At 34.2% G+C, this 27,127-nt stretch overlaps 1 protein-coding gene across 2 annotated transcripts in view; it reads left to right on the top strand.

The window, feature by feature from the left end:
• RDX (radixin) overlaps window positions 1–27,127 on the top strand; it is a gene marked incomplete at both ends in the record, with an annotated part of 44,696 nt that overhangs the window by 5,488 nt on the left and 12,081 nt on the right. Inside the window, 11 exons of one of the 2 annotated variants that reach the window (XM_084249406.1) lie at window positions 295–390; window positions 858–1,132; window positions 3,598–3,681; window positions 3,837–3,983; window positions 5,271–5,367; window positions 6,158–6,321; window positions 9,661–9,791; window positions 16,289–16,449; window positions 17,343–17,435; window positions 18,372–18,608; window positions 19,506–19,666. In XM_084249406.1, coding sequence (XP_084105532.1) covers window positions 295–390; window positions 858–1,132; window positions 3,598–3,681; window positions 3,837–3,983; window positions 5,271–5,367; window positions 6,158–6,321; window positions 9,661–9,791; window positions 16,289–16,449; window positions 17,343–17,435; window positions 18,372–18,608; window positions 19,506–19,666 — 1,646 coding nt within the window. The remainder of the gene's footprint in view (window positions 1–294; window positions 391–857; window positions 1,133–3,597; window positions 3,682–3,836; window positions 3,984–5,270; window positions 5,368–6,157; window positions 6,322–9,660; window positions 9,792–16,288; window positions 16,450–17,342; window positions 17,436–18,371; window positions 18,609–19,505; window positions 19,667–27,127) is intronic. The other variant, XM_084249407.1, reaches the window with a different exon arrangement.

The following is a 27,127-nucleotide window of genomic DNA, read 5'->3' as shown; positions in this document are numbered from 1 at the left end:
ACCTCTGGGGTATGGTGTTTCAATATCCTTGGAGACTCACCAATTTAAATGACATTTTTGGCCATATCTATTGATAGTGTAGCTGTGGGGCTAATTTTAAATAAGAAATTGGAATTATGACAGTGCTTTATCTGTTTCCCAGACTGTTCTTACCTGTTAGTGTCATCATCTTTTCTATGCAAAGTAATATACCTGTAATAGCTGTGTAGTTTTATTTTTTTTTTTTAAGTATAATGTCATCTAGTTATATAATCTGAACATTGAACTGAAATTGACTTTTTTTTTTCTTTTAAGGTGGTGAAAACAGTTGGTTTACGTGAAGTCTGGTTTTTTGGGCTGCAGTATGTGGACAGTAAAGGTTATTCTACATGGCTTAAGCTAAATAAAAAGGTAAAATATGTATGATAACATTTAGTTAATAGTTAAGTTGCTTTGAAATAATCATGCTCATGAATTTGTGCTGGAAAAGTTCAGTTTCTGACTGCAAGCATACCTTTGCTGCTGGCTGTATGAATCATTAGGGGACTTGTGTCTTTTGATTCAGTAAGGCGTTATTTGGAAACTTAGCACATAAGAAGTATTTTTCGCATAGTACTTTGATTTTAAACATTTGCAAGAAAGATACTTTAAAGAGAAATTTTAGTTTGGCTACTAGATAGGAGTTGTAAGTTAGAGGTCGTATTTATGAGTTTCAACCTTTTTTCTTAAATTTAAAGGTTTAGAATATTACATAGCAAACTCCTACAGATTTAGAGTGTTATGTTTCACATCCTACTTTCTTCCAGAATGAATTGGATGTGTCTAGGTTAGTTATGTGCACTTAAAATTTTTGGTGATATACATGAAATCTGTTCCAGGTGACACAGCAAGACGTTAAAAAAGAGAATCCTTTACAGTTCAAGTTTAGAGCTAAATTCTTTCCAGAAGATGTTTCTGAGGAATTAATTCAAGAAATAACACAGAGACTTTTCTTCTTGCAAGTTAAAGAAGCTATCTTAAATGATGAGATATATTGCCCACCAGAAACTGCAGTTCTTTTGGCTTCCTATGCAGTCCAAGCAAAGTATGGAGATTATAATAAAGAGATTCATAAGCCAGGCTACTTGGCTAATGATAGACTTCTACCCCAGCGGTAAGTAAAACATGCTTTTTATTATATTCTCTGAAAAATTCTACTTCTGAAGTTTGTAAATAGATTTTCTTTCTTTTAGATTTTAAGTTGCTAGCTACTTTTGAAAATTATGACCCACTAGCTACATAGATTTATATACTGTGTAAATTACCTGAACTTTCTGCCTCTTCTCATTCCTATAAGATGAGCAGTAAATGGAAGCAAAGATAATTTGTGGTTGGGATGATGTGACTGTTACTGCTTAATAAAAATTCTCATATAGGCAGATAGGTACTCAATAGATGCTTTTAAAACTAATAGATTGTAGGTTTCTGCCATAGAATTAAAATTGTTTCTAACTTTTTGAAGGTATTTATTTATGGTAAAATGTAAAGAGGATTTTGAAATCAACACCTAAGCTAAATATTATGTGTAATCAAAATAACCCTTAAAATGTTTTGCTTGTTCTTAAAGGAACAGGCTTGCTTTATCTTATCAATTACAATGTAGGTAGATAGCTGTTTGGTTGAGAAGCAGATGAAGTAATTGGCTTGCATTAGTAGTTATGTGATTTAAAAAAATCTTGTAATCACTGGAATCACATTTAAGCACAATTTCTTTATTTTTTATGCCTGCCGTTTATAATCTTTCTTTCAAAAGACGGAAGATAAAAGATAGTGCATGTTCTTCAAAATTTGTTCTTTAACTTTCATTGTCCACAGTCCAGTATTCAAGTTCATAGCCTCAGGAAGACTAAATAAAGCTATTAAAGCTTAAAAAAGAGACAGTGTCATAATATTTTTTTTTAAAGCTATGGGTTTTTTTTTTAAGATTGATTTATTTATTTATACAAGCGCTGGGTACAGTCAGAAGCACGGGAGGGTGAGAGAATTCACCAGAGCCAGAGGAGAGAGCAGAGCAGGCAGAGTGACAAAGTACACTGCTGAGGGGAGCAGCGGGCAGTAGGAGAGGTCTGCGTGCCATGTGGGACCCTCGCCCAGCGGCTGGGGATCAAACCGGTGCTGCAGAGGCTGCGGGCAGCTTCGCAACCCAGTGCTCAACCACCGCGCCACCAGGGAGGCCCAATGTCATAATATTTTGATTTAGAATGGAGACGATAACTTTGTAGTGATTGACTTATTCCACATATGGAATATTACTTTTTTTCTCACTGACTATTGGGGGAGAAATTAGTAATCCGAAGGTTATTTGGCGATTGTAAGTCAAACAACATAATTTGATAATTTTGATGAATGCTATTAATTTTTATATTGAAAATTCCGAGAAGCAATCTCTTCACCCATAGTAAGGTTAAATTCATTGGTTATATGGATAATCACCTCCACCATGTAGTATCTTTCTATTTTAAAAGGGCTAAATAAACATAAACTTTCACATTCCAAGTTTCTTTTTTTTTTTTTTTTTATAGAGGCATGTTTTATTTATTTATTTGTTTGTTTCTTTGTTTATACATGCACTGGGTACAGTCAGAAGCGCGGGAGGGTGAGAGAATTCACCAGAGCAGGGAGCAGAGCAGGCAGAAGGACCGAAGCACACTGCTGAGGGGAGCAGCGGGCGGCAGGAGAGGTCTGCGCGCCATGTGGGACCCTCCTCTGGTGGCCGGGGAGCAGCCGGGGATCGAACCGGCGCCGCAGAGGTCGCCGGCAGCTTCGCAACCCAGCGCTCAACCGCTGTGCCACCGGGGAGGCCCACATTCCAAGTTTCTGACTTGGGCAATTAAGTGGTTACAGAGAGAAGGAATACATATTGGAGAAGAAAGATCTTAAGTTTTGAACTTGTTGAGTTTAAAATATTAACAGTATAATCAAGACAAATAATATTCATTTGTGGATGGGTGTATGGTTCTTGGAAAACAGTCTGCACTATAAGTACATTTTTGGGAAGTAATCTGCAAATAGATAATCCATGGTAGTGAAAGAGACCTGAAAGTACATACAGAATTAGACAAAGGCCTAGAACAGACCTTGTTGAAATGTACAAAGGAAGACATTTCAGTAAAGGATATTGAGAAAAAATGGCCAAATAGATTAGACCAGGGGGAGTGTTACTTCATGTAAGTCAAACAAAAAGAGTGCTTTAAGGACAGACCCTTTGGTGGTGTCAAATACAGAGAGGTCACGTATAAATAGATCTAATGTCTGTTGGATTTAGCAATAGAAGATTGGTGAGAGCTGTTTCAGTAGAGTGTTGGGAATTGAAACCACATTGTGGTGAATTGTGGCATTGGATATGAGGTATGGAAATGCAGGATGGTGCATATGGGTAAGTTCTTGAAAAGGGTTTGGGAAATAAGAAAAGCTAGGAGTAGAGAGGCATGTGTGTATTTATTAGTTTTATGCTCTTGTACCATATGCATGGACTTGAATGACAAAAATACCACAGCTAAGGTAATGAATGATTCTAGAATTACAAAAGAATATTGATTTTGAATCAGAGACATTTTCATAGATTTGATTTCCTTGTAGTGTTTTGGAACAACACAAATTGACGAAAGAACAGTGGGAAGAAAGAATACAGACCTGGCATGAAGAACATAGAGGAATGCTAAGGTAAAGTATTTTTATTTCATAGCATTTATTACTGCGTCAGATTATTCCTTAGAGATCATGTGTGAATAAATGTAAAGATAAATTTTAATCCAAAGTATTTTGTAATTTGTTTGGTATTAGATACTTGTACATTACAATAAGCTTTATTTCAACAGGGAAGACTCTATGATGGAATACCTGAAGATTGCACAGGATCTAGAAATGTATGGAGTCAACTATTTTGAAATAAAAAATAAAAAGGGAACTGAATTGTGGCTAGGAGTGGATGCTTTGGGTCTGAATATTTATGAGCATGATGACAAGTAAGTAAATTGATTGCATACTGACAGTCATTATTCTGTGATCTATCTTTTTAGTATTCTTGTTAAGTTCTTTTTTGACTTGATTACACAAACAGCATTTTTTTCCCCAAATTAAAAGTTTAGTTAACGCCACAAAGATTTTTAGATATCCTACGTCTGTTTTCTCAACAATTTGCAGTGTCAGAATTCTTCTTCTCCGTGTATTTATTTAATAGATGATATGCTTTTATTTGAAGTGTGCTTCTTGATACTTTGTGCGTCATACATCAGACTCTTACAGCACTTTTCAGGAGTAATAGCTGAAATTGCTTTATACCATTAATTTATTTACCATTCCATATAAGCATTCCAACTCTGTGCCAGTAACACCTCCTCAAAAAGGCATTTCTCGTCATTCTGTGTTGCCTTTAGGAATTTAGTTTCATTATTTCAGATGGCTAATAAAAATACACATTTCTAAGTATAAATAATTACCCCAAAGGAGCATGTTACTGATTGTATGTCCACACGTTTTTTATTTATAATGAAACAAAAGGCTGTATCCAGAGAAGAAAAGAAATTTTTGAAAAGCAAAAATGATTTCAAGACTAACTTTTTAGACTGAATCTTTTCTTCTTTATACTGCATTTCTATTAGAGTATATGCATGAGAGAGAATCAACTCAATAAGGGAGGGACTGGGATTGGGAATTGTGGTCAGAGTATACCTAAATCTGATATGTAATGGTTTAGTTTATTTTTATAATGAGAATGTATTCATCTATTACATTTGGAAAATTTAAAAAAAAATTAGGGTATAATTTAAAAACCTTAATTAGGCTCTTCTGCCAGCCCTATTTTGTGATCCTGGTCAACTTACTGACTTTGTGAAATGAATATAGTTGTCAGGCTCATCTCATAAGACTTTTGTGGGATTATGAAGACATAGCTTTAGAATTTTCAAAGTAACATGTTAAGTGTAGTCTAGAACTCTCTAAAACATTTAGCTTTAACTTACCTCAGTGGCCATTAGAGGGCAGTGTAACACATACACAGTGGCTAAAACACTGTGGAAAAACTGCTATGCTGCAGTTCCTAGTCTGCTTGAGTTATTGTTTGTTTTCATGTGATTTTTAGTTGATCAAATATCTCCTTTAAAGAAGTATGTTATGAATAAGTTACTATGTCTTGAAAATCTTGAACTTTTTCAACTGGTCACCCAGCAAAATTGGCCCCCAAACAAAGGTATTATTGCATTTGGTCCATTGTTTCCTACTTTTAATTAAAAAAATGCTTTTATTTTTTTAAGATTAACACCTAAAATTGGTTTTCCCTGGAGTGAAATCAGAAATATTTCATTTAATGACAAGAAATTTGTTATAAAGCCAATCGACAAAAAAGCACCTGTAAGTAAAATTGGTTTATATTTTAAGCATTAACTTTTTTTTAATTTTTGCCACTTTGCTGTTATGTCACTTGGGGCATTATATTGTTTATTAAATTGCTCCTGAAAACATTCTCTTTATTGTTTTTCTTTCCCACTGATAAAATAGTGAATGATATTAAAATGATGTACAAGTTTTAATTTTTGCAGCATATAAATACTAGCTTTATTTTAAATAGATTTAATTATAGGTAGGTAATATTTAATCAGAGGTTGTTGAAAACAATCACCATTTCTAAGAAGTTATAAAAGAAACTTTCCTCTTGTAGTATTTGTCTAGAATGTAGTAGAGATAACCCTATTCTAAATTAACTATGATTATAGAGTTTTGCAGCATGAACTTTGTAATTTTGTAACTTGAAGCCTTTAAGAACTCTGTCTAAACAGATTGTCTGATTCCTTTAGTGCCAAGTAGACTCTGGTATTCTCACTCAGTTATTAAAAAAACAAAAAAGAGGGAACATTTCTAGTTTAGGAGATTCATAGTTACTGTGGAGAAGAAAAAGAATGAATGAAATTTAATGTATGAAAGGATGAAAACATTAGTCTCACCACAAAATTGGTGGGAGGTTAAGAGGTGAGAAACTAGTTATGCGAATGTATAACATACACACTAGGAATTATAAAATTGTATGATTTCTAAACTATATGTAATATGACATTAGAATTAATAACATGTTGAAATCTAGTAGAGATTATTGTGAGAAAGATTCTCAATGAGGAAGATTTTAAATTCAGAATATTTTGTTTAGGATTTTGTTTTTTATGCACCTCGTCTGAGAATCAACAAGCGGATTTTGGCCTTATGTATGGGAAACCATGAACTGTACATGAGAAGAAGGAAGCCGGATACTATTGAAGTACAGCAGATGAAAGCTCAGGCCCGGGAGGAGAAACATCAGAAGCAGTTGGAAAGGTATGGAATGCATGGCCTTTTCACTCTTCCGTTGGTAGGAGTAGGCTGTCTAAAATTTAAGAATGCTCATTTTTTTAACATACTCTTAAATTTATACTTTAACATTTTCATTATATTAAAATTGAATGACAGTATTGTCAGTGTCCTCTTTTAAAATGAGTATATATAATTTTCAAGTTAGAAAACTGACATATTCTGAGAAAATAGCTTTTCATGACTTAACAGATGTGCTTTTTTGTGTGTGTTCTATTCACTGACATTGTTTTGGATGTTGTAGTTTGATTGTAGGTTAGCTGTGGAATTTCTGTGTCATGGCTACTGCCTGTGTCTTTCACAGAACATAGGTTTTGGACCCGGATGAGTCTGGGTTTGAATCCTCTTCTGACATTTGTTGAAAAAATAACTTCCCTCGAGCCACCGTTCTCTTGCTATTAATATGAAACTAGTAGTCTTACCATCAGGGTTTTTTTTTTGTTTGTTTGTTTGTTTTTAAGAAATAATGACACTGTTGTATACACATTTTGTAAAGTACCTAGTATTTAGTAAATAGCCATTATAATAATTCTAATGATATTAGCTAATATACTAATACTTTAATATTAATGCTTAACTAGTATCATTATGCTAATAATATTAGTAACTGACAGTTGAGTATAAGTTTTTAATCTTCACTTAAGAGAAATGTAATTGGACCTATCTGATACCCTTAAAATTCTAAAAAAATAATTATTGCTTATTAGAAGAGAGAATTTATAGTTTATTAACATATTTATAAATAGAACAACTTGGTAAAATGAGTTACCAAATCTAAACTCTAAAGAGAATATTTATATTGAGGTTTTAATTATAAGAAGTTTCATGAAGAAAGTAGGAGTTTACTAAGAGTTAAGGTTAGGGATAGGCTTGAGCATTAGAGGGGAAAGATATTTTCAGAAGAGGAAGCCAACATAAGTAAATGCATAGCTTTATGAAAATGCATGTCTAGGGGCCAATGAATGGATCAGATAGGTCTCGCCCCCAGTGAACAGTGTTCAGAGGAGAAATAAGCTCTTCCGGTTTTCTAAGGGAGGCAAGACAGGCCTGCAAAATCAAGGTATCACTAAGGGGTGTGTGGAGCCAAAGGTATTTGTATTAATTGAATGGAGTGTAGGTTGGTGATAGTTGTTGTCCGTTGTCGGGGGAATTTTTACAAGCTCTGAGACACAAGCCTCATAAGAGTGCGGCAGAGTAAATTGCAAAATATTTTAAATATTATAATCAGTTTCAATATCTGCTGTACATTTATTCATTTTTTAGGAGAGCGACTAAATTTATTCCCTTGAATTGCACGTTACCTTCACTTTTTTTCCTGCTTCCCCATCTCCTTTACATCTCTGCTTGAGGAGGAATAAATGAAACAGCAATAGGGAAAACCACTGCTCATCTTTAGAATGGGCCATGTGAGCCATAGCTGGATCTTAAAGGTTCTGAATTTATGGAATGTGATTGTAGCTTCCAGGTGTTGAGATGTGGTTTGTTGTGGGAGTCCTTCTGAATTGTCTCCGGATTGGGGGAGGGAGGGGAGGGGAGGGTGGAGCAGGGAGGGAGGTGACAGTCTTGTTGAAGTGCAGCAGCACTGGATGTGAAGAGCTGAGGCTGTGGAGTGGTTGAGGTAATCTAATCAGCCCCTAGAGATGGCAGGTAGTGTGACCTGCAATAGGGTAACTCTTGGCTGTACTGGCAATTACTTAGAAAGACTGCCTTTGTTTCCATGCACGGCCTGCTTTTTTTTTGTCCCCTAAAGAGTACAGCAAGTCAGCAGCCTCTGCCGGGGCAAGTGCATGCCTTTGCTTGAGGAAATTAGGAAATAGGTAAAGTGTGCTGCAGAGTGAGCCCAGTCTGGCTGGAGTTGGGTTGTCTTAGCTATTGACTCTTCCTCCTAGTTATTGAGAAGTTACTTCCATAGGGATTCCTAGAACAGAGGTGGAGCTCTCCATATTGGAATTCTTAACTGTTGTGTGGGAAGGGTGGTGACTCTTAAGCAGTAGGTTTTGGCTTTATGGTAGGAGGTCACTTGACTTTGTGTCCTGAGACTAGTCACCACCAGTTGTCACAGCTCTACCTGTCTGCCCCACAGCTGGATTCCTGCTCTGTGTTGGGGGCACATAGGTATCTAAGAACTGTAGGGATTTTTAAAATTTATAGAGCAAGGGAAAAAAAATTGAAAATATAACTTTGCCAATAAGTTTATCAGAGACTAGAAGTTGAGAAACTACGTAGTTTGGAGCCTGAAATTCAGAATTGAGACGAGATGGCAATGATTTATTTGGGGGGAACATTTAGTTATATTCAGATAACTTTTAGAGATGAAATCTTGACTTTTTAAACAAATTTATTCTCAGTAAAATAATGGGAATATTGAATATTCATTAAAGTCATTAAGTAGAGAATTAATATAGTATCTCATCTAACTCTGACTCATCTTTATATTTCTGCCTGTAACTTAGAATCTGACCTGTGGTAGGCTCTTGGCAGATGTTTGATGATTGAATTGGGCTCTGTAAAATAAAAGCCTCATCAGGGCCTTCGCATATGCAATCACAGTGGGAGACACTCCTCACCAGGGAGCTCTCACCATGATCTTTTTAAACAGTATTAGATACCTGCCCCCATACTACTGGGATTATCACAGGAGATAAAACTGATTGTCATCTAAACACAAATAGGTGCTAATTTAGGAATTAAGCTTGTGTTCCTTCATTGTTAGTGACTGAAAACTTGCCTTCCCAAGCCAGGTTATTTTACTGTTGAAGGTAAGATAGCCTTCAAACCTTTGTTATTTTCTCCAGTGGAGGGCTTCTGCTCATCTAAAGAAGGCATTTTCTTGGGTTTGGCAGTTGTGCAGCTAATTCCTTTTTCCTGTTGTATAAAGTTATCATCAAAGTTAATTCACTGTGCAAATGGCAAATCTGTCTCTCCCCCTCCGCCCCCCACACCCTTAAGCCTACATTAAAACCATGGGCTGTATCCCATAGCATACCAGGGATATATTTGCCAGTTTACTTTCCTAACAGCTTTGCAAATTCGTCCTTTCAGAATCTTCCTAAAATTAAATTTTTAATATTTTTCAGAATAGTCTTTGACTATATTTACTGTGGCCCTACAATAAGAACTATATGTAATACAGTATGTGTGTATGTAACAGCATATTCTTGTATTTTCAACTACATGAATTTTTTTACACGGGTGACCATAATGACTCAAAATATTTATGTGGTAGTTTCTTCTTGATTCATAATACCTAGGTTTTATGTGAATAGTTCTAAAATTTGTTACAAAGTAATTGTATCTCCTTTCAAGGGCACAATTAGAGAATGAAAAGAAGAAAAGAGAAATAGCAGAAAAAGAAAAGGAAAGAATAGAACGTGAAAAGGAAGAGCTAATGGAACGTCTAAGGCAAATTGAAGAACAGACAATGAAAGCCCAGAAAGGTAAAGGCTTCTTTTTGACACTATTAAAAATTGTTGTTCTAGTCTCAGATAGTATTATTTCCTCCTTCTAAATCTTATTTTCTTACATAGAGTAATTACATTTAATTGTTAAGTGAATATGTAGTGGAATCACATCTTAAAGATGGTTAAGGCACATTCAGCTACACAGTACTTGTTTGTTCTTTCTCTTCATTTGCTTGAGCACTCAAATATTCTCGTGTGTATTCTTAATATTTCAAATGAGTATACTTTATTCTTACTAATGCTAGGGTTCCATAAACAAAAACATTCATATATAGTGCTTTATGGTTATTTATGTACAGCTGGTCCTTGAATAGCATAGTTTTGTTGATGTTATTTCATTATAACATTGATAAGACAAAAAGTTGGAGGCCTATGTTGAGCAGAAGAATATTATTTGAGGACCTGGTTTCATTTTATGTCGTTTCATTTAACAGTCCCAGCTTCCAACAACTTACCCACCTCAAGTGAGAACTTAATGTACTTTAAGGCATCTAGGATAGGAAATGTAAGGCATTTTAAGCTATTTCTGACTATATAAATTCTTTTGGAAAAATCTCTAAATTTGAATGCACTAAACTGTGTTTTTTAAAAAGGGAAAATTTAAAGTTTATAATACTGGTCTGAACTTTCAAGAAAAGAATGAATTCAAGCATTTATCATTTATATAATACCTATCCTAGTAGAATGGCTACTTACTGAATCTTTCAATTTCATTTATTTAGGCTATATAGTAAAAATATTAGTCATTTACATACAGAAAGCTACTCAAGTAAAGAAGTGCTAAAGAATATGAGGAAGATAGAATATAAGGAAAACTGTAGAGCATCACTATCAAGACAATTTCAGATCAGTCATCTTTTTCCAAAGGACATCATTTGTTTGTTTGTTTCTAATAATAAAGCATTCCCAGACTGTACTAAAATCTGTGTGATTGTTTTGTAATTTATACTAAGTTCTCCTTCAAATGCAGTAACTCTTGTCATATCTAAGTCATGATATACAGTAGATAAACCTGTAATTTTTTTGTTTGACAAGAATCTTTTCTACACTTGTCATTTTCTTTTAAAAAAGTTTATTGAACTCATTACTTAAATTATTAATAAATCATTAAGTAGAACTATTCTACCATTTCACATTTCCATAATGCATCACTGTTAAATTACTTATCTTCCTTGATCATTTTTTAAAAAGATTCTTCAAGACACTGGTAACCACATGTGAAATGTAATACAGCCAGATATGTGTTCATCTACTGTTCTAGCAAGTGTCAGAGTTCCCTAAACAAAACTTCAAAAAGAGAGACTTATAGTATCGTGATTTCAATTGTTCTGGGTTCTTAAATAAGCATGTACTATGTTCTGGGTATTGGGAATATAGTACTGAAGAAATGTGATACTTACTTTCATGTAACTTAAATGTTATTGGGAAAAGTAATAAAAATAACATAATAAAAATCATTTCATATAGCTTTAAGTGCTGTGAAGGAAATTAGCATGATAATGAGATAAAAGTAGTAGTGAGTAGGATAGTATTGTCTACTTTAGGTATGTATTGTTTTACAGATACATGCCAAGCTTTAAATTTTTTTAATTTAAATCAAGCTTTAATCCCTTTGATTTCCTTATGTTCCTATTATCTTAAATGCAAGTAAATAATCCCTAACCCTAACAATCCCTAAGGTTTCTGAAATTTATAGTTTCGTTAAATTTTTTTCATTGCAGTGTATATTATTATGCTTAACTTGTGTGTGGCATAAATTGTGTCGATTAGATACAGTAATGTGCCTGTCTCGGTGAGAGACCCATTGAAATTTTACAAAGTGAACCTATCCCTTCAACATAAGGAATATTACCCGCACTCAGGGATTCTCTCCTATGTCCCTTTCCAGTCTTTTTTTTTTTTTTTTAAAGCACAATGTATGTGACTTGTATTCTGATTTGTATCATCATAGGGTTGAGCCTTACTATTTTTTCTAATATTTTCATTGAGATATAAGTCATATGCCGCACAACTAGCAAAAGAACCATGTACCAACACATTCACAGAGTAGTGCACCTTTACCACAGTTTATCACCCCCAAAAGAAATCCCATACCTGTTAGTGGTCACTCTAGGTCTGCCCTTGTCTGGCCCTAAACAACTGCAAATCTACTCTTTGTCTCTATAGACTTGGATGTTTCCATGGAAGGAATTACGCAAATATGATCCTTGTGGCTTTTACTGAGCCTGGTGTTTTCAGGGTTCATCAGTGTTGGAGCATGTCTCAAGCACGTTCATTTCCTGAATATACAGCAGTGGAATCATCAGCTAGCTGTTGGGCATTTGGGTTATTATGAATACTATTGTGAACACTGTGTACTGGTCATTGTGCATTTCCATGTTTCCATTTCTTTGGGATATCTAAATCTGGGGGGATTGCTGGGTATCATATGGTAACTTAACTTTTTTTGAGGAACTGCCAAAGTGGTTTGTAAAGTAACTATACCAATTTACTTTCCCAGCAGTAATTTATAATTTTTCCACATTCTCACCAACACTTGTCGGTGTTTGTCTTTTGGATTATATTCATCTTACTGTGTCTGAAGTGGTATCTCATCATGCATTTTCCTAATGGCTAATGATGTTGAGTACCTTACCATATACTTTTTGATTATTTTTATCTTAGGAAAAATATATTCAAATCTCTATCCATTTTTCAGTTGCATTGTCTTATTGAGGTATAAGAGTTTTTAATATATCTGGATGCAGCTCTCTCATTAGATACATGATCTACAGATATTTTCTCTTTCTATGATTTGTCTTTTAATGGTTGATGGTATTCTTTGCAACCCAAGAGTTTTAATTTGTATGGAATTCCAGTTTATTTATGATTTCCTTTGTTGCTTGTACTTTTGGTAACATGCCTAAGAATAGTGTGTTGTCTACTTTGAAACTACATATCAGTGAGTATATATACTTTACATATGACTTCTTTTTTGCTCAGCTTTATGCATGTTAGTGAAGGTTCTTTACCATTGTTGTATAATATTCTGTTGCATACATATGCCACAATTTATCCATTCTACTGGTGATGTACATTTGTGGCTGTTTTAAAATAGTGCTGCTATGAGCAGAGATAAGGTTTTACTAGGCCTTTCTAACTTAAGAGGGCCCTGAGCTCCAATCTTTGATTCCCCAGTTATAAGATTGTTAGTCTCTCCTCTCAGCTCTTTAGCTTTTTATAGTTCGCATTTTCCCTGTTTTCTTAGTATCTTATCCCATATGTGTACATTTTAGGAGTTAATAAACATCTTAAGAGGAAATAATACACAGATTTAAGGGCTTGCTTTTCTATTCACTTGTCTTCATGATCTTGGCCTCTCAAGTCTGTGGGGCTTTGGCATCCTCAAAGTCTAAATCTATCTTCTCAGCCTGGTGGAATGCCACAGCCTCAGGCTACTGAATTCACCCTCCCTAATCCACTCTACTGGTAATAGTACGTACCCTGTTTTTTATATACATAAGCAAATCCATAAAGATATATTCCTGATTCAACTTCTTTCTTACACAAAAGGTACATATTGCATGCATCCTTTTGCACCTTGCCATTTTCAGTTGTAATCATGAAAATCACTTCATGTGCATTCCTAGAGAGCTTCCTTACTTTTTAAAATGGTGTCATAATCATTACTTAGATGAATCGCAAATACTTTAAAATTGCTTTTCCAGTAATTTGTAATCACAGTCTTAATTCTGTAATAGCTAAGAATTTTGATTGTGAAACTTCTACTTGCTTTTGTTTTATAGTAATAATTAGTTCTTTCCCCAGTATTAACACTTTAGTACTTAATGAGCTGTTTCCCTGGATGGGGAGAAGGAAGAAATATCTGTAATCCTTTTGAGAAGTTTATCAGTATACTTTTCACTAAAATTGTTAGAGTTATATAACTTCCACGCTTTGCCCTCTGAGTAACTTAAGCTAACATTTGGCTTGCAAAATCTTAGGCCTGTCAAAAACAAGTGATATTGGTGTTCAAGCCTGATGGAGTAAGAGAAACTTTCATAAAGTTTACTAGGTTGAACTTACAGTAATTTCCTTAGTCTACTCTGTTGAACACCATACCATGTGCGTCTATACAATGCAATGAGAGAAACACTTTATTCTTCTAAACTTTAACCTTTGTCCAGAAAGAGTTGCTATGTTAACAGAAGCCAGATTCCTTGGTGCCCTCTTCCCAAGTGCTATCCTTCAAAAATTACAGGTTCTAATTTTTTTTTAATCAAATAGGCAAAATACTAATTACTCACTAATTAATGCATATTTGAGCTCCAGAGGGACATTTGTTTCATAGGAATAGTCTAACTCATGGGTTTGCAAGCAAGGGGCCAGGTAATAAGTATTTCAGGCTTTGCAGTCCACACTGCTTCTGTTACAACTGTCAACTCTGCCATTGCAGCATGCAAGCCAGTCTTATATGACCCCTAAACAATGGACAGTATTGTGTAGTGCCATTGAATGAGGATATGTGTTCCAGTGAAACTTTATTTACACAAATAAGGCTTTGGGTTGGATTTGATGAGGTCAGTCATAGTTTGATGATCTCTGTTATAACTCAATTAACTTGAAGGGAAAGAAACAGCCAAAGTCATTTATGGGATATATGTTTATTCAAACCCTTACTTTCTAGAGGAACCTAGAGTAGATTTAAAGTTTTCATTTCATTTTCAACATTTAAAGAAATAAGACATTTTGTAATTTTTAATCTACCACTAAACAGCTGTTGCCTTGTCTATCATTCTTCCAATTGATATTGATTACAAAAGTCTGATGGAAAATAATGAATATTGGGGAATATTTTATTTTATTTTATTTTTATTATTTTTTTTAATTTTCTAGAGGCATGTCTTATTTATTTATTTATTATTTGTTTGGTTTTTATACATGCACTGGGTACAGTCAGAAGCGCGGGAGGGCGAGAGAATTCACCAGAGCCAGGGTGGGGAGCAGAGCAGGCAGAAGGACCGAAGTACACTGCTGAGGGGAGCAGCGGGCGGCAGGAGAGGTCTGCACACCATGTGGGACCCTCCTCCGGTGGCCGGGAAGCAGCCGGGGATCGAACCAGCGCCGCAGAGGCCGCGGGCAGCTTCGCAACCCAGCGCTCAACCGCTGCGCCACCGGGGAGGCCCCTTGGGGAATATTTTAAAGTTTAAGTTTGTAGTCAAATTTATTGTTCTTTCTTGCCTCATAGTACAGAAAGAAGTTTGTTACAAGGAAAAGTAAAGCATTGTTTTTATTTGTAAACTTTTATTTAGTTATCTGTTGGCTTGTTTAGAAGATTGATAAAGCTGTGATTTTTGTAGGCTTTATTTTATGAAAGATCAGTCAGCCAGTTGGGAAGAATGATGATAAAAGTTTGATGAACTAGCTTGATGTCCAGATTTTATAAGGCAAATTTTAAAATGATTAATCTTAGAATTTGAATGTAGTAATCTGTTACTTACAATTCATTTTACAGCCATATAATCCCATAGAATTTTGTGTTATTTTATCAAGAATAAAAGTCTAACCAGAGTCATTTTTTTTTCCAACCCTCTCAGAACTTACCTTCTTAACTGCAGTTACTTAAGTTAGTTCTGACCAAGACCAACAAAAATAAGAACACTAAGGAAAAGCTTGTACATTACAGTTCACTTTCAGATCTTAAGACAGAGATTGTCAGTTTTTCCTCAGCAGAGTCATTCTTTGTAGGACATTGTGCTCTTTTAATAGCTGACATTCAGTTGTATTATGTCACAGAATTTCCTTACTGCTAAACAAGAACTGTACTTTAAAATAACTCATTAATTTAAACTCATTTAAAACTTCATGGCTTTGTGTTGTAGTATTTTTCTTTCCCTTTGCACTCATTAGAACAGGAAAAGAATATACAATCTGTACACATAAGGATTAAAATTTACATCATTCATCTGCAAATGTTACTTTTCCTTGTGCTTAGGAATGGATTATACCAATAACTCAAAATTTTCAGTAACTCATATAATTCATATCCAACTTACTATTTTGAGTCAGTAAGTATTGTTTTCAATCTCAATGTTTTGGATTTACATATCTAGTACATAGTTCAGATAGTCAAAAACTTAGGCAAGTTTTAAGGTGTGTTTCATAGATTTTTGAAACGACAATTTGATTTGTTTAGGTCAGAAGTTCAAAGAGGTTTTTTTTTTTTTTTTCCCCAAAAATAAAGGATGGACTTGTAGCTTTATGACATAACTTGAGTTACAAAGGATTCTCATTTCTCCCATTTTTGAATGATACAGCAGATTTATTTTTAAATGATTATGCTTTTGCCAAGTAAATATGGTATATGTTCATACAGAAATGGTAGTTTTTAGAAATTGTGCAGATTAAATTCCTTGCTACTATATTGGCTTCTTTTGATAATCAGAATAATGGAATTTGAAATTATTCCAACATATTATACATGTATTTGACAGAACTAGAAGAACAAACTCGAAAAGCTCTGGAACTGGACCAGGAACGAAAACGAGCAAAAGAAGAAGCAGAAAGGCTTGAAAAGGAGCGTCGAGCCGCTGAAGAGGCCAAGTCGGCTATCGCAAAACAAGCTGCTGACCAGATGAAGAATCAGGAGCAACTGGTAAGGAGCCTGTCTTAGTTCTCTCTCAGACAGGAAAAGTTTAGACACAAGCATGGAGTGAACGTTGAAAACTAAGTCTATTAGTTATTATTTGCTCTGGAGAGCAAACCAAAGATACAAGTAACTTAATAACAAAATGTGGAAATTAGCCTAAAGTTTTGTTTCTGCCTTAACATCAACAACAAAACCCTAAAAATAAAGCAGAATAAAAGATAAATGGAACCTGTTGCCAATAAAAGAGTCAAGTTCACTTACACTTTGCCTAAGCATTGACGTGCTTTGCATCAGATAAATTGATACTATATTTTAACTCCTATAAAATATTCGTAGTTCCTGATTGTTAGATTTTTCTTCCTTAGTAAACTTTTAAATAATGGGTAAGCATAATCCTGGATTTAAATGTTGGTTTAGGCATTTACTTGTGTGTTTTTTTGAGTCTTTCTGAACCTCAGATTCCTCCCTTTGAAAAAAGATATAATACTACCTAATAGGATTGTTGGGGAATCAAGTGAATTGCTTGATAAAATACTTATTAAACATTATATGCTTTTCTCTTTTGTAGGCTTTAGCAAATACGTTATTGATAAGAGTTAAAAAGTATCACATATTTTAAGTTACTGCTACTAGTAGAATAGTAACTACATGTCTGTGCAATAATAAAATGTTTTCCACTTTGTCCCCTTATTAACTTATTAGTTCCTTATAACTATTACTGCTTTAAATAAGATAGTTAAGATCTTAAAGAAATACACTATCTTTTTTTAAATGGAAGAGTATCAAGTAAGAAAAATACGTAAAATAGCCCAAGCATGTACTTCAAAGCTTTGTTGACTTAATATAAAATACTGGAACTATATTAAGTTTTTTAGTATTGGCAATTGCATTTATTTTAGGCAGCAGAACTTGCTGAATTTACTGCCAAGATTGCACTTCTAGAAGAAGCAAAGAAGAAAAAGGAAGAGGAAGCTACTGAATGGCAACACAAAGTAATCACCTATCTGTTTATTCACTAGCATTTGTTGATTACCTACTTTGTTTCCAGCAGTGTGCTGAATTTATTAAAATTAAGATGCTTTCAGAGTTTCGAGGAGATAGGATACCTGTGTCCATGAATGTGTGTATTGTAATAAATACTAATCTACTCATGTAAGTATTTTTGAAACACAGGAATGGGGACTAATTTCTGAGTGGAATGAGGCAGGTATTGGTAAACCCCTTAGAAGTTTAAGCTGAGTCTTGAATAATTTATTTGGGGATAGAAAAGATAGAGACTGATGATGTAGTCATTCCTGATAGAGGAAACTGAATGAGTGTAGGAGGTATGAGAGCACTTGACAGACTTGAGGACAACCAATAAGCAAGAAAGCTCAGTGCCTAAGTTCAGGAATTTGGGGAGATGTAATTGGAAAGGTAGGAGATTTCTTGCCAGTTGCAAAATTGTAAAGAGGCTGGGCTTGCCTCCTCTGCACATAAACAACAAATAGATAACTAAGCAACTAGAGGGAAAATGTCAGAGAGGAAAGGGAGAAAACATAATTTCTCTTGGAACTCCACCCGGGCAGTGCGACCAGAGAGGAAAAGGCTCATGACAGTATCGGGGACTTGCCTCCCTTTTTGTTCTAACCCTATCTTATCTGCCCCCCTCCTCTGTGTTCAGTTCTATAGTCAGTTTTCCAGGGTTAGTTTTTCGACATGTCTTTATCTGACCCTTAATTTGGTTTCTGTGTATTCCACATACATAAGGGACACCATCTAGTATGTCTTTGCCTTCTGGGACATACGTCCCTTCTAGCTCCATCCATGTTGCTGCAAATGCCATGAACTTAACTTTTTTTTTTTTTTTTTTGGATGCTGAGTAATATTCATTGTGGAATTAACAGTTCCCAAAGTAAGTCACTGATAAATTTATCTATAATGTTTAGGCTTTTGCAGCCCAGGAAGACTTGGAAAAGACCAAAGAAGAGTTAAAAACTGTGATGTCTGCTCCCCCTCCACCCCCGCCAGTCATTCCTCCAACAGAAAATGAACATGATGAACATGATGAGAATAACGCTCAGGCCAGTGCTGAATTAGCAAATGACGGCGTAATGAACCATAGAAGTGAGGAGGAACGTGTAACAGAAACACAGAAAAATGAGCGTGTTAAGAAGCAACTCCAGGTATTTATAATTTGAGGTTGTATGCGTATTTGAAATTTAGTTTGCATATTCCCTGATTATCAAGACAAATTTGCTAAGAAGGAATGCACGGTTTTTGGAAACCTTTATGCTGAGTTATAGGCTGAGGTATATAGTCACATTATTTTATTTCTTCTGTTATATGACCCCATTAGCAAATGTTTGTTAGCCTTGCGTAATCAGGCAGACCTTAACAAGTAAATTAGTATTTAATTACACCTGTGTTTAAAGGCAAATGAATTTAGTTTTTAAATAGTAAAGTATGCACTTAAGGTATAATTTAATAGACTATCTGTACGACAGTATATAATTACAGTTACTTGTACAGATTTTACAATTGCAATGGTCAGTTTATTTAATGTACTTAGTACATCCACATTGGGAATTTTAATATTAGACTTTTTTCTTTAAAAGTTCTTTGATTTTTTTTTTTAATCAGTGAGACGTTTAAATATCAATGAAAGAAATGAGGTTGTCATTATAATAATAATTATATTAAGACTGTTGGAGAATGTTTCCCCGATGGTTTAGATTTTACTTATTATGCTAACATTATAACATTGAATACTCTTTTATTCCGTTTTTATTGAACCTTTTGTTTCCAAGTGTTGGATGAGTAAATGAAGGAAATTTAGAATAATACAAAATCATCATAGTTGACGAGTGTAGAAATGAAAGCTCATGGGTATTCCTTACTAACTACTGCCCCCACCATTATTGAAGGTAAAATGAGCTTACATACTTTAAAGAAAAAAGATTTCACAGTGGGCATTTTAATAAACGGAAAAGTCAGATTTATTGTATGTGTGCTTTTGTTTTTAAATCTTTTAAAAATAATTTTTTTAATAATACTCATAATCTTTATTTTTTTGAATAAAGGCGTTAAGTTCAGAATTGGCCCAAGCCAGAGATGAAACCAAGAAAACACAAAATGATGTTCTACACGCTGAGAATGTTAAAGCAGGCCGTGATAAGTACAAGACTCTGCGGCAGATCCGACAAGGCAATACAAAGCAGCGTATTGATGAGTTTGAAGCAATGTGAGAGCTGTTATTTTGCATACATGTTCTTCATAAGCTGAACCACCAACAGAGAAAAGCAGGCCTTTGCAGATATCATGGAATACATCCCACCTTGCCAAAGCACTTACACCAGTTTGACTGTGGTGACTAAAAGACACATTTAAGGGGAGCTCATCAACAAGGCAGTGTAATTTCATTTTTTTGGGCCAGGGAATGTAGAGTAGTGTTCCATCTCCTCCTTCCATATATTCATTTTTTCCATTTTTTTCCTATTGAAGGTTAATGCTAATTGTCATGTCTGACAAATGTGTATGTGTGATCTAAGCATTTTGTGCAGGTAGAGCATTCTGTGTTCCCTTCCGCCTTCCATATTTTATCTGCATGTTGTATTCTTGCTCATTGACATTTTCTCAGTTACCCCTTCTATCATCCCCACACCCATAGCCATAATTCTGCCACAGATCATTGGCATTGTTTGAAATGAGGGTAGGTGGCAGGGTGGACAGTCTTTGACCACTGTGTAAAAGATGGCTATGCATCATGAAAAGGATTACAGCTTTTAGTAGTGTAGTGTGCAACTGGTAATTAATTTTTTAAAAACCAGTTTGATTATGTTATTGGATATTTTGTAATTGCTTACTTAATTACGTCATCTTTGGCAGCTGAATTGATTCGTATTCGATCTTCCTGTCATCCTTTGATTTTCTTTGCCTGCCAATTCACAAAGGCAAAGACAGCAGGTAGTTGTTTCCTAGGAAGAGTTTATTGATGAAACTCTACCTGCAAATGACAGTTGTCTCTGAAAGATTTGAAAAGTTTTGTTCTAGATTGACTTAGAAAAATAGATGCTCAGTAAAAGGAAATATACATTTACTGGTCACTGATTATAATCATTACAAAAATCCCTGGACCTTTCTGGAAGGACAGCGTGTGAAAACATCCGTCCCAAGGAGGGGATGGTAATACTACCTCACCACTACTACACACGCAATGACTCGTTGTTCAATCACAATGGCGTGTATAAGCTGTATGTTTTCCAGGACACAGTGTTTCCTTTCATTCTTGAAGTAGTATTTTTGAGATTTCTTTTTCCTTCAGAATATCGTAGAGTGCTAAATTTTTAACTGCCTTTTTGTTGAGCTGAATTGTGAGGCTCTGATTTGTATTACAGTTGCAAGCTCTCATTGGTATATGTCTTCCAGGGAGGGGAGGGAGTGTTGTATGTCTGAAGAGGGGAAAGAGAGAGCGAGTATGTAAGAGAGATTGTGTGTGTGTGTGTGTGTGTGTGTGAGTGTGTGAGTGTGTGAGTGTGTGTGTGTGTGAGAGAGAGAGAGAGAGAGAGAGAGAGAGAGAGAGAGAGATCTTGTAGCATATGAAGAATGTCTGTACCTTCATCCTTCATTTCTTGATATAATTGTTACATAATCACTTTTGCATATTTGATTTTTAAATCACTGTGCTTTTTTCCCCCAATCTCTAAGAATACTTAAATTTGGTTTGTTAATCCCATTTTAGAAATTATAATTTTAGGTTATATTGATTTCAATTATGTCTACAAAGAAATGTACCAGTCTGAATGATGTTCTAATATTCATGTTCTAGCATTTTCTTTATTGTAAAACACCTAGATTTGAAGATAAGGAAAGCCTTGTTTTCTCTGTGTGGTTCAGCTACTTTCCATTTGGTATTATGCACTCAAATTTACATTTATCTATTAAAATTGCCATTTTGTTAAACATTTTTCATGCACAGTAGATACAAGTTGTGTCTGAAAATATCTCTTGTGCTTTTTTGATTTTTGATTTTGCTGACTTAAAGGATTAATCTGGGCAGACATTATGAAAAGGAAAGGTTGCATTTAATATATTTTTTGGATTTTGTAGGACAAAGGATAACTGGTTAACCTTGAAATAACTGTTGTACAGTGGTTGTGCATATGCTTCAAAATACTAGAGGAGAATAGTTCTTGCAGCACAGTAGAGGAATAGATGGTGAACATGCTTTTAAGCATGAGTTCAACTTTTTAGAGCATTAAATCAATGGCCGTAATAGGTGAAAACTTGCACTTCCACTGGATTTTTATTAATATTCTTCATTTTGAATTATGTGCACTACCATTGCTACATCAGTTTGATATCAGTGTTGAAAAATTACCAGTTATATTTGCTGTTTATAATCTATATGTAGATTAGGGTTAAAATGGATTTAATCCATTTTTAAAGCTGTGTGAATTTTTCTAAACAGAAACAACTATTTGCAATATGGATTTTCATAGTGATTAAAACAATTATTACTTTTATTATTAGCAGTTGAGCACATGTTCATATAGCAATGTAAAAATATATTAATGAATATTTGGTAAACTCCAACAGGCTTTTACCATTAGCATAATTTTGTGTTGTACAATTTAAGTTACAATCTATAATTTTGGATAACATTCATTGGTCAACAATAAAGTGACAAAAGCTCATGCCTTCAAGGTCCACTGTTGTTATTTAGTATGGATTTCTTATATATTTCCTGAAAGTTCTAATCTCTACTAGACCCATGAATCATCACACCTTAGTAATGAAAAGTGGGTAGGAAAAATTTCAGAATCCCCAGAGATTGACCCTTTCCTCCAAATTACACCTCTTTGTTATGAAGTTATTAGTGATTGGAAATTCTGTGGAAAAGTTAAATCAACTCTTCTTGATAACAGAAAATCATTTAGGATTTCAAGTTACTGCCTTTGTGTTTAATTTTTTTCTTGAGGAATATACAGTTTCATTGTCATTGATTAAAAGTACTGTTAATGTACTAATTCTTTAAAGAACCATATACCAGTTGCATTTATTTAAATACATATTCTTATTTTAAAGTGACATTACAGAGCAGTTAACATAAATCTAGAAATTGTCTTTTTAAAAGCTTGTTCATTTTGAACACACAGGTTATTCTTAAGCAGGCTAGTGGTAAGTCTGTTCTAACAATAGGAAAAAAACAAATGTCTTCTCAATTTAGTAATACTTAACTCACTATTATTTTTTTCTCAAAAGGCAGGTAATGCTTCCTTAATCCTATCAGAAAAGACAGATGAATTTTATAAAATAAGGTTTTGTTCAATATTTAATACAGAGTTTTTAAGAACTAGGATTACCACATACAGAGTTAAGACTGTATGGGAATTCAGTCCTAATTATCATTAGAAAAGAGTTTCCATATTAGTATTGTGATTAAAAGAAAATGCCCACTACTTTGTTTCAGTTTTGATTACCTTGACTATACTTTCAGGGATCATTTCATAGCTTGTCACAATTTTGATTACCATGTATTGGTGAATATTTTAGAATCGAAGATGATAAAAACTTTTTAGATCCCAAAGCTTCCCATTCATGATAAAAAAAAAAAGCCTTCCTAAAATCTGAAGCTTAAAATTGAAGTATAATGAATTACTGCCTTTAACATTAATTTACTAGGCTGATTAGTAAGTTAAGACTTACTTGTCTTTAATAAGAATTAGTGAACTGAGGAACTACACTGGTAAAAATTTCTCTATATTCTGAATGAACAGAATTTAAGCTTTATATCATTTTTAAGCTGGAAGATAATCGTGCAAATATTATGTGGTTTTATATAGAATGAAAGTATTCTATTATTTTACAAATAAAAGATTCCTGCAGATGTTTTCATAACTTATAAAATGTTGAGGCAGCCTGATTTCTCATTCTATGCTGGAAAAGAGGAAAAATTGGCTCACAATAGTGTCTCATGTCAAAGCCTATCACATTCCTATCTTTGTTAGCCAATTTAATAATTATAACTCCCATTTCATCCTAATGGACCCACGTCTTAATACATCCATTTTCAAGATTTTAATAGCTACTATTTCCCCACTGGAAAGAGCGTAACTTTCCACTTTGTAGTCTTAATATTTTTGACCTCTCTTAAACTCTGATAAATGAGTTTTCTGATTTGTGATTACATATACACTACCCTAGGAGTTCAAGTATTTATCCATTATTTATCACAGAATTTTAAGGTTAAAAATCATGACACAGATGATGATTCATGACACTTCATTTTGATTCAGGTTATTTATTATTTGCTCTGAAATTCCCTAGCATTATAGTTCCAGGTTCTTAATGACCTTCATTCAGGCAGTATGTTTTTTAAGTGCCTGCTATATTCTTGGGTATAGTGGCAAGATTGACTATCTTAAAAAGCAGAACTTCAAATATTAACTGATCTTAACCTGAGATTATTTCCATGAATCTGTTACAATATGAGACTTATTTCTTAAGAAACAACAGCACCATTTTGTTGATTCTTGTTATTCGTATGCCCAGATTCCTCCATGCTTATATATCGTCAGTTGCTTCCATCCATGTGATTTAATTTTTATTACTGTTTCAATTGTTCACTTTGATTTAATGGTCATCTAAAATATGTAGATTAATTTTGATATTTATGCATGTCATTTATTTCACTCCTGAAAATAGTGATAGTGGTTTTAGCTTACCTTTACTAATTGGGTCTATACAGGCAAGTGTCCATTTTCTTGGTGTTATGGGGTCAGATCTCTGAGTTTATGTGATGATCCTTGGAAAGTTCCTTTTGGCAAAATGGATTTATTATATGAAATTCTTCCTGCACTATATTATAATGTGTGCCATGAAATCCCTTTTACTTTTTTGCAACTTAAGATGTTTTCTGTTTTAAACCTAGAAATGCATGTGTATCTTCCACTTTCAAGGTAATACCTCCTCCCTCCCTTTCCTTTTGTTTATACTGAAAGTATGTGTAATTTAAGTCTAGCATTGGAATCCTGTATGCAATCATTCCATCTATATACATATAGATTTTTGCCATTTTGAGTAAAAGATACAGTTTGTCATGTACAAAACTACTATAAAGAAGATGAGTAGAAGAAAATTAACGACTGATAGAATACATAGTAGTTTTTCAAGTATACTTATTTGCTGGTATATTAATTTTTATCTCATAAGTCAAATTTTAAACACTGGTTAATATTTTTAAATAGCCTAAAAAATAAAGTGCTTAATTTTAAAAAAGTTGTCCTAACTTTATAGGAGGAAACATTTTCCACCCAACTGACAAACAGGTCAAGTAAAGCAATTGGTCATATCTGTATTAAATATTGAAAAGTTTAATGGAATTAGGAGTTTTCAGTTGAATATTTTCATGTTAAAATGTAGGCAAGAGTGACCATTTTAACCATTTACAACAGCTGTCACTGCTGTCCACCTCCAGAACTTTGCCATTCCAAACAGAATGTCTGTGCCCATTCACCCCTCTTCCCAGCCCCTGGGAACCACTGTCCTGTCTTGTGAATTTGACTAGGCTAGGTAAATGGAGGTAAATGGGCTCCTTTTGTCCTTTTATCTGATTTGTTTCCCTTAGCAGAATGTTTTCAAGGTTCATTCATCTTACAGCATGTATAAGAGCTTTTATTCTTTTTTAAGTCTAAATATTCCATTGCACATACATGCCACATTTTGTTTAGCCATTTTTTAGTCAATGGACATTTGAATTGTTTCCACGTTTTGACTGTTTTGAACAGTGCTACTCTATATATGGTGAACAAATTACTTAAGTCCCTGCCAATTTTTTGGAGGATGGGTGCATGTCCAAAATTGGAATTGTTGAATTGTGTAATTCTGCCTTTAATTTTTTGAGGAACTGCCAAGTGATCTTCCTTTATTCCCACCAGCAATGCAGAGGGTTCCAGTTTCTTCACATTCTCACCAAGAGTTGGTTTTTTGTTTGTTTTCACTGGTGAAATGACAACTGACTGGTTTCGGTTTTCATATCCCTATGATGTATTTCTTATTTCTCTATGATTATGAACATCTTTTTGTTTTTATTGACCATTTATACATCTTCTTTGCTGAATTGTTTTTATTAATGCTTTGTCCCTTTTTTGAGTTGTTTTCTGTTGAGTTACGAGAGCTCTTTATATGTTTTGGATATTAATCCCTTATCAGATAAACATGTTACTGGTAATTCACCCATTCTGTGAGTTGTCTTTGCACTCTGTTAGTAGTGTCCTTTGGTCCTTGAAAGCTCTTAATCTTGATGACATCCACTTTATGTTTCTTTTCATTACGTATGCTTTTTAGTCTTCCTGTGTTTTAAAGGAAAAAAAAATTTTGCTGGGGAAAAAAAGGTATTACTAAAAAGGTAATACAGAAGAGGTATTATGTACAGTGGCTGTGGCTGGAGTCTAGAGAGATGCGAGGCTCGCTGTGTAGACTTGAGTGGAAGCATTCACCAAGCGCTGACTTGGGAAGGAAGAGCTTTGAGGCCTGTGCTGAGGTGCTCTCACTTGTGAAGCCATCTAGTGCCTTTGGGAGTACAGTGACAGAATGGAGCAATAACTTAACTTTGCGCCAACTCATGCTGCTATGTAAAGTATAGTAGCACGTGCAGAGGATAATGAAAGTTTAATAGAGAAACTGCAGACTGTAAATGGCCTTAAGAAGGGCCATTAGAATCACTGCCTTCTGAGAATTTAAAGGAAATACGTAGAGGCAATTTGCTCTCATGTTTGCTGTAAGTAGTAATGTTTTTTCTTCTGCTTGTTTCTCTTTTGGAGCAGTTAGGACCTCCTTTTTATTTTATTCTCGATCTTCTGGGGATGGATTCGAGAACTAAAACACAAAAAGAATTAGAAATGAAAGACATCCAAGAATAAATGGATTTGATTCTGAGTTCTAATTCCAGGTCCTACATACTTTCTATACAGGTTTTACACTCCTGTACTCTTGATATTGTAAATAACTTCTTAACTTTCAATCACAGTGTTTTAGAGTATTTTTCTGGACATTTAGATTCCAGATGCATTGTCTTCCCAAAATGTAATTCCTGAGCAAGATTAATATCCAGGTACTTTTGAGTTATGAGTTATTACTTAGAATTAATAAGCTATTACTTCAGAGTATGCTTAGAAGGACAGTTTATCAGTTGCCTTTCTGCTTGAAGCCGATACTAATAATGTAGTGACTGGAAGAAACCTTGGGCTTTTTACAAACAGGTTTTAATGAGTTAGGAAAAATAAGTGCTTTCAGATCATTGTGAAGGGATTATTGTCACCAGAACAAAATTCAATGAAGATTATCTCTGTGTATACCCAATTATTTACTGGCTTTTAATGACTTTATTTGGAAATGTCTGTAGGATTTTTAAAATTGAGAATCCTATTTGATTATGCTAATCAGTTAGCTTTTGTTAGAGGTATGATTTGATTCATCTGTTTATGCCCAAGTGATATATTAGGGCTTCTTATTTTTGCTTATTTTCCCCAGATAATTCCCAATACAATATACTTAAAAATTTTTAGGCCATAAAGCTTTTTAAATATTTAAAGACTTTTAATTTAAATGATCTTTTGGTAATCTAAGTTACAATTGGATTTTTTTTCTTCACTAACTTTAAAATATAATGGTGTACCTTTGGTATGTAAATTAAATGTAGAAG

The sequence above is a fragment of the Talpa europaea genome, assembly GCF_964194135.1.
Source record: "Talpa europaea genome assembly, chromosome: 12".
NCBI classification, from domain to species: Eukaryota; Metazoa; Chordata; class Mammalia; order Eulipotyphla; family Talpidae; genus Talpa; species Talpa europaea.
This window is presented reverse-complemented; position numbering and strand designations above follow the sequence as displayed.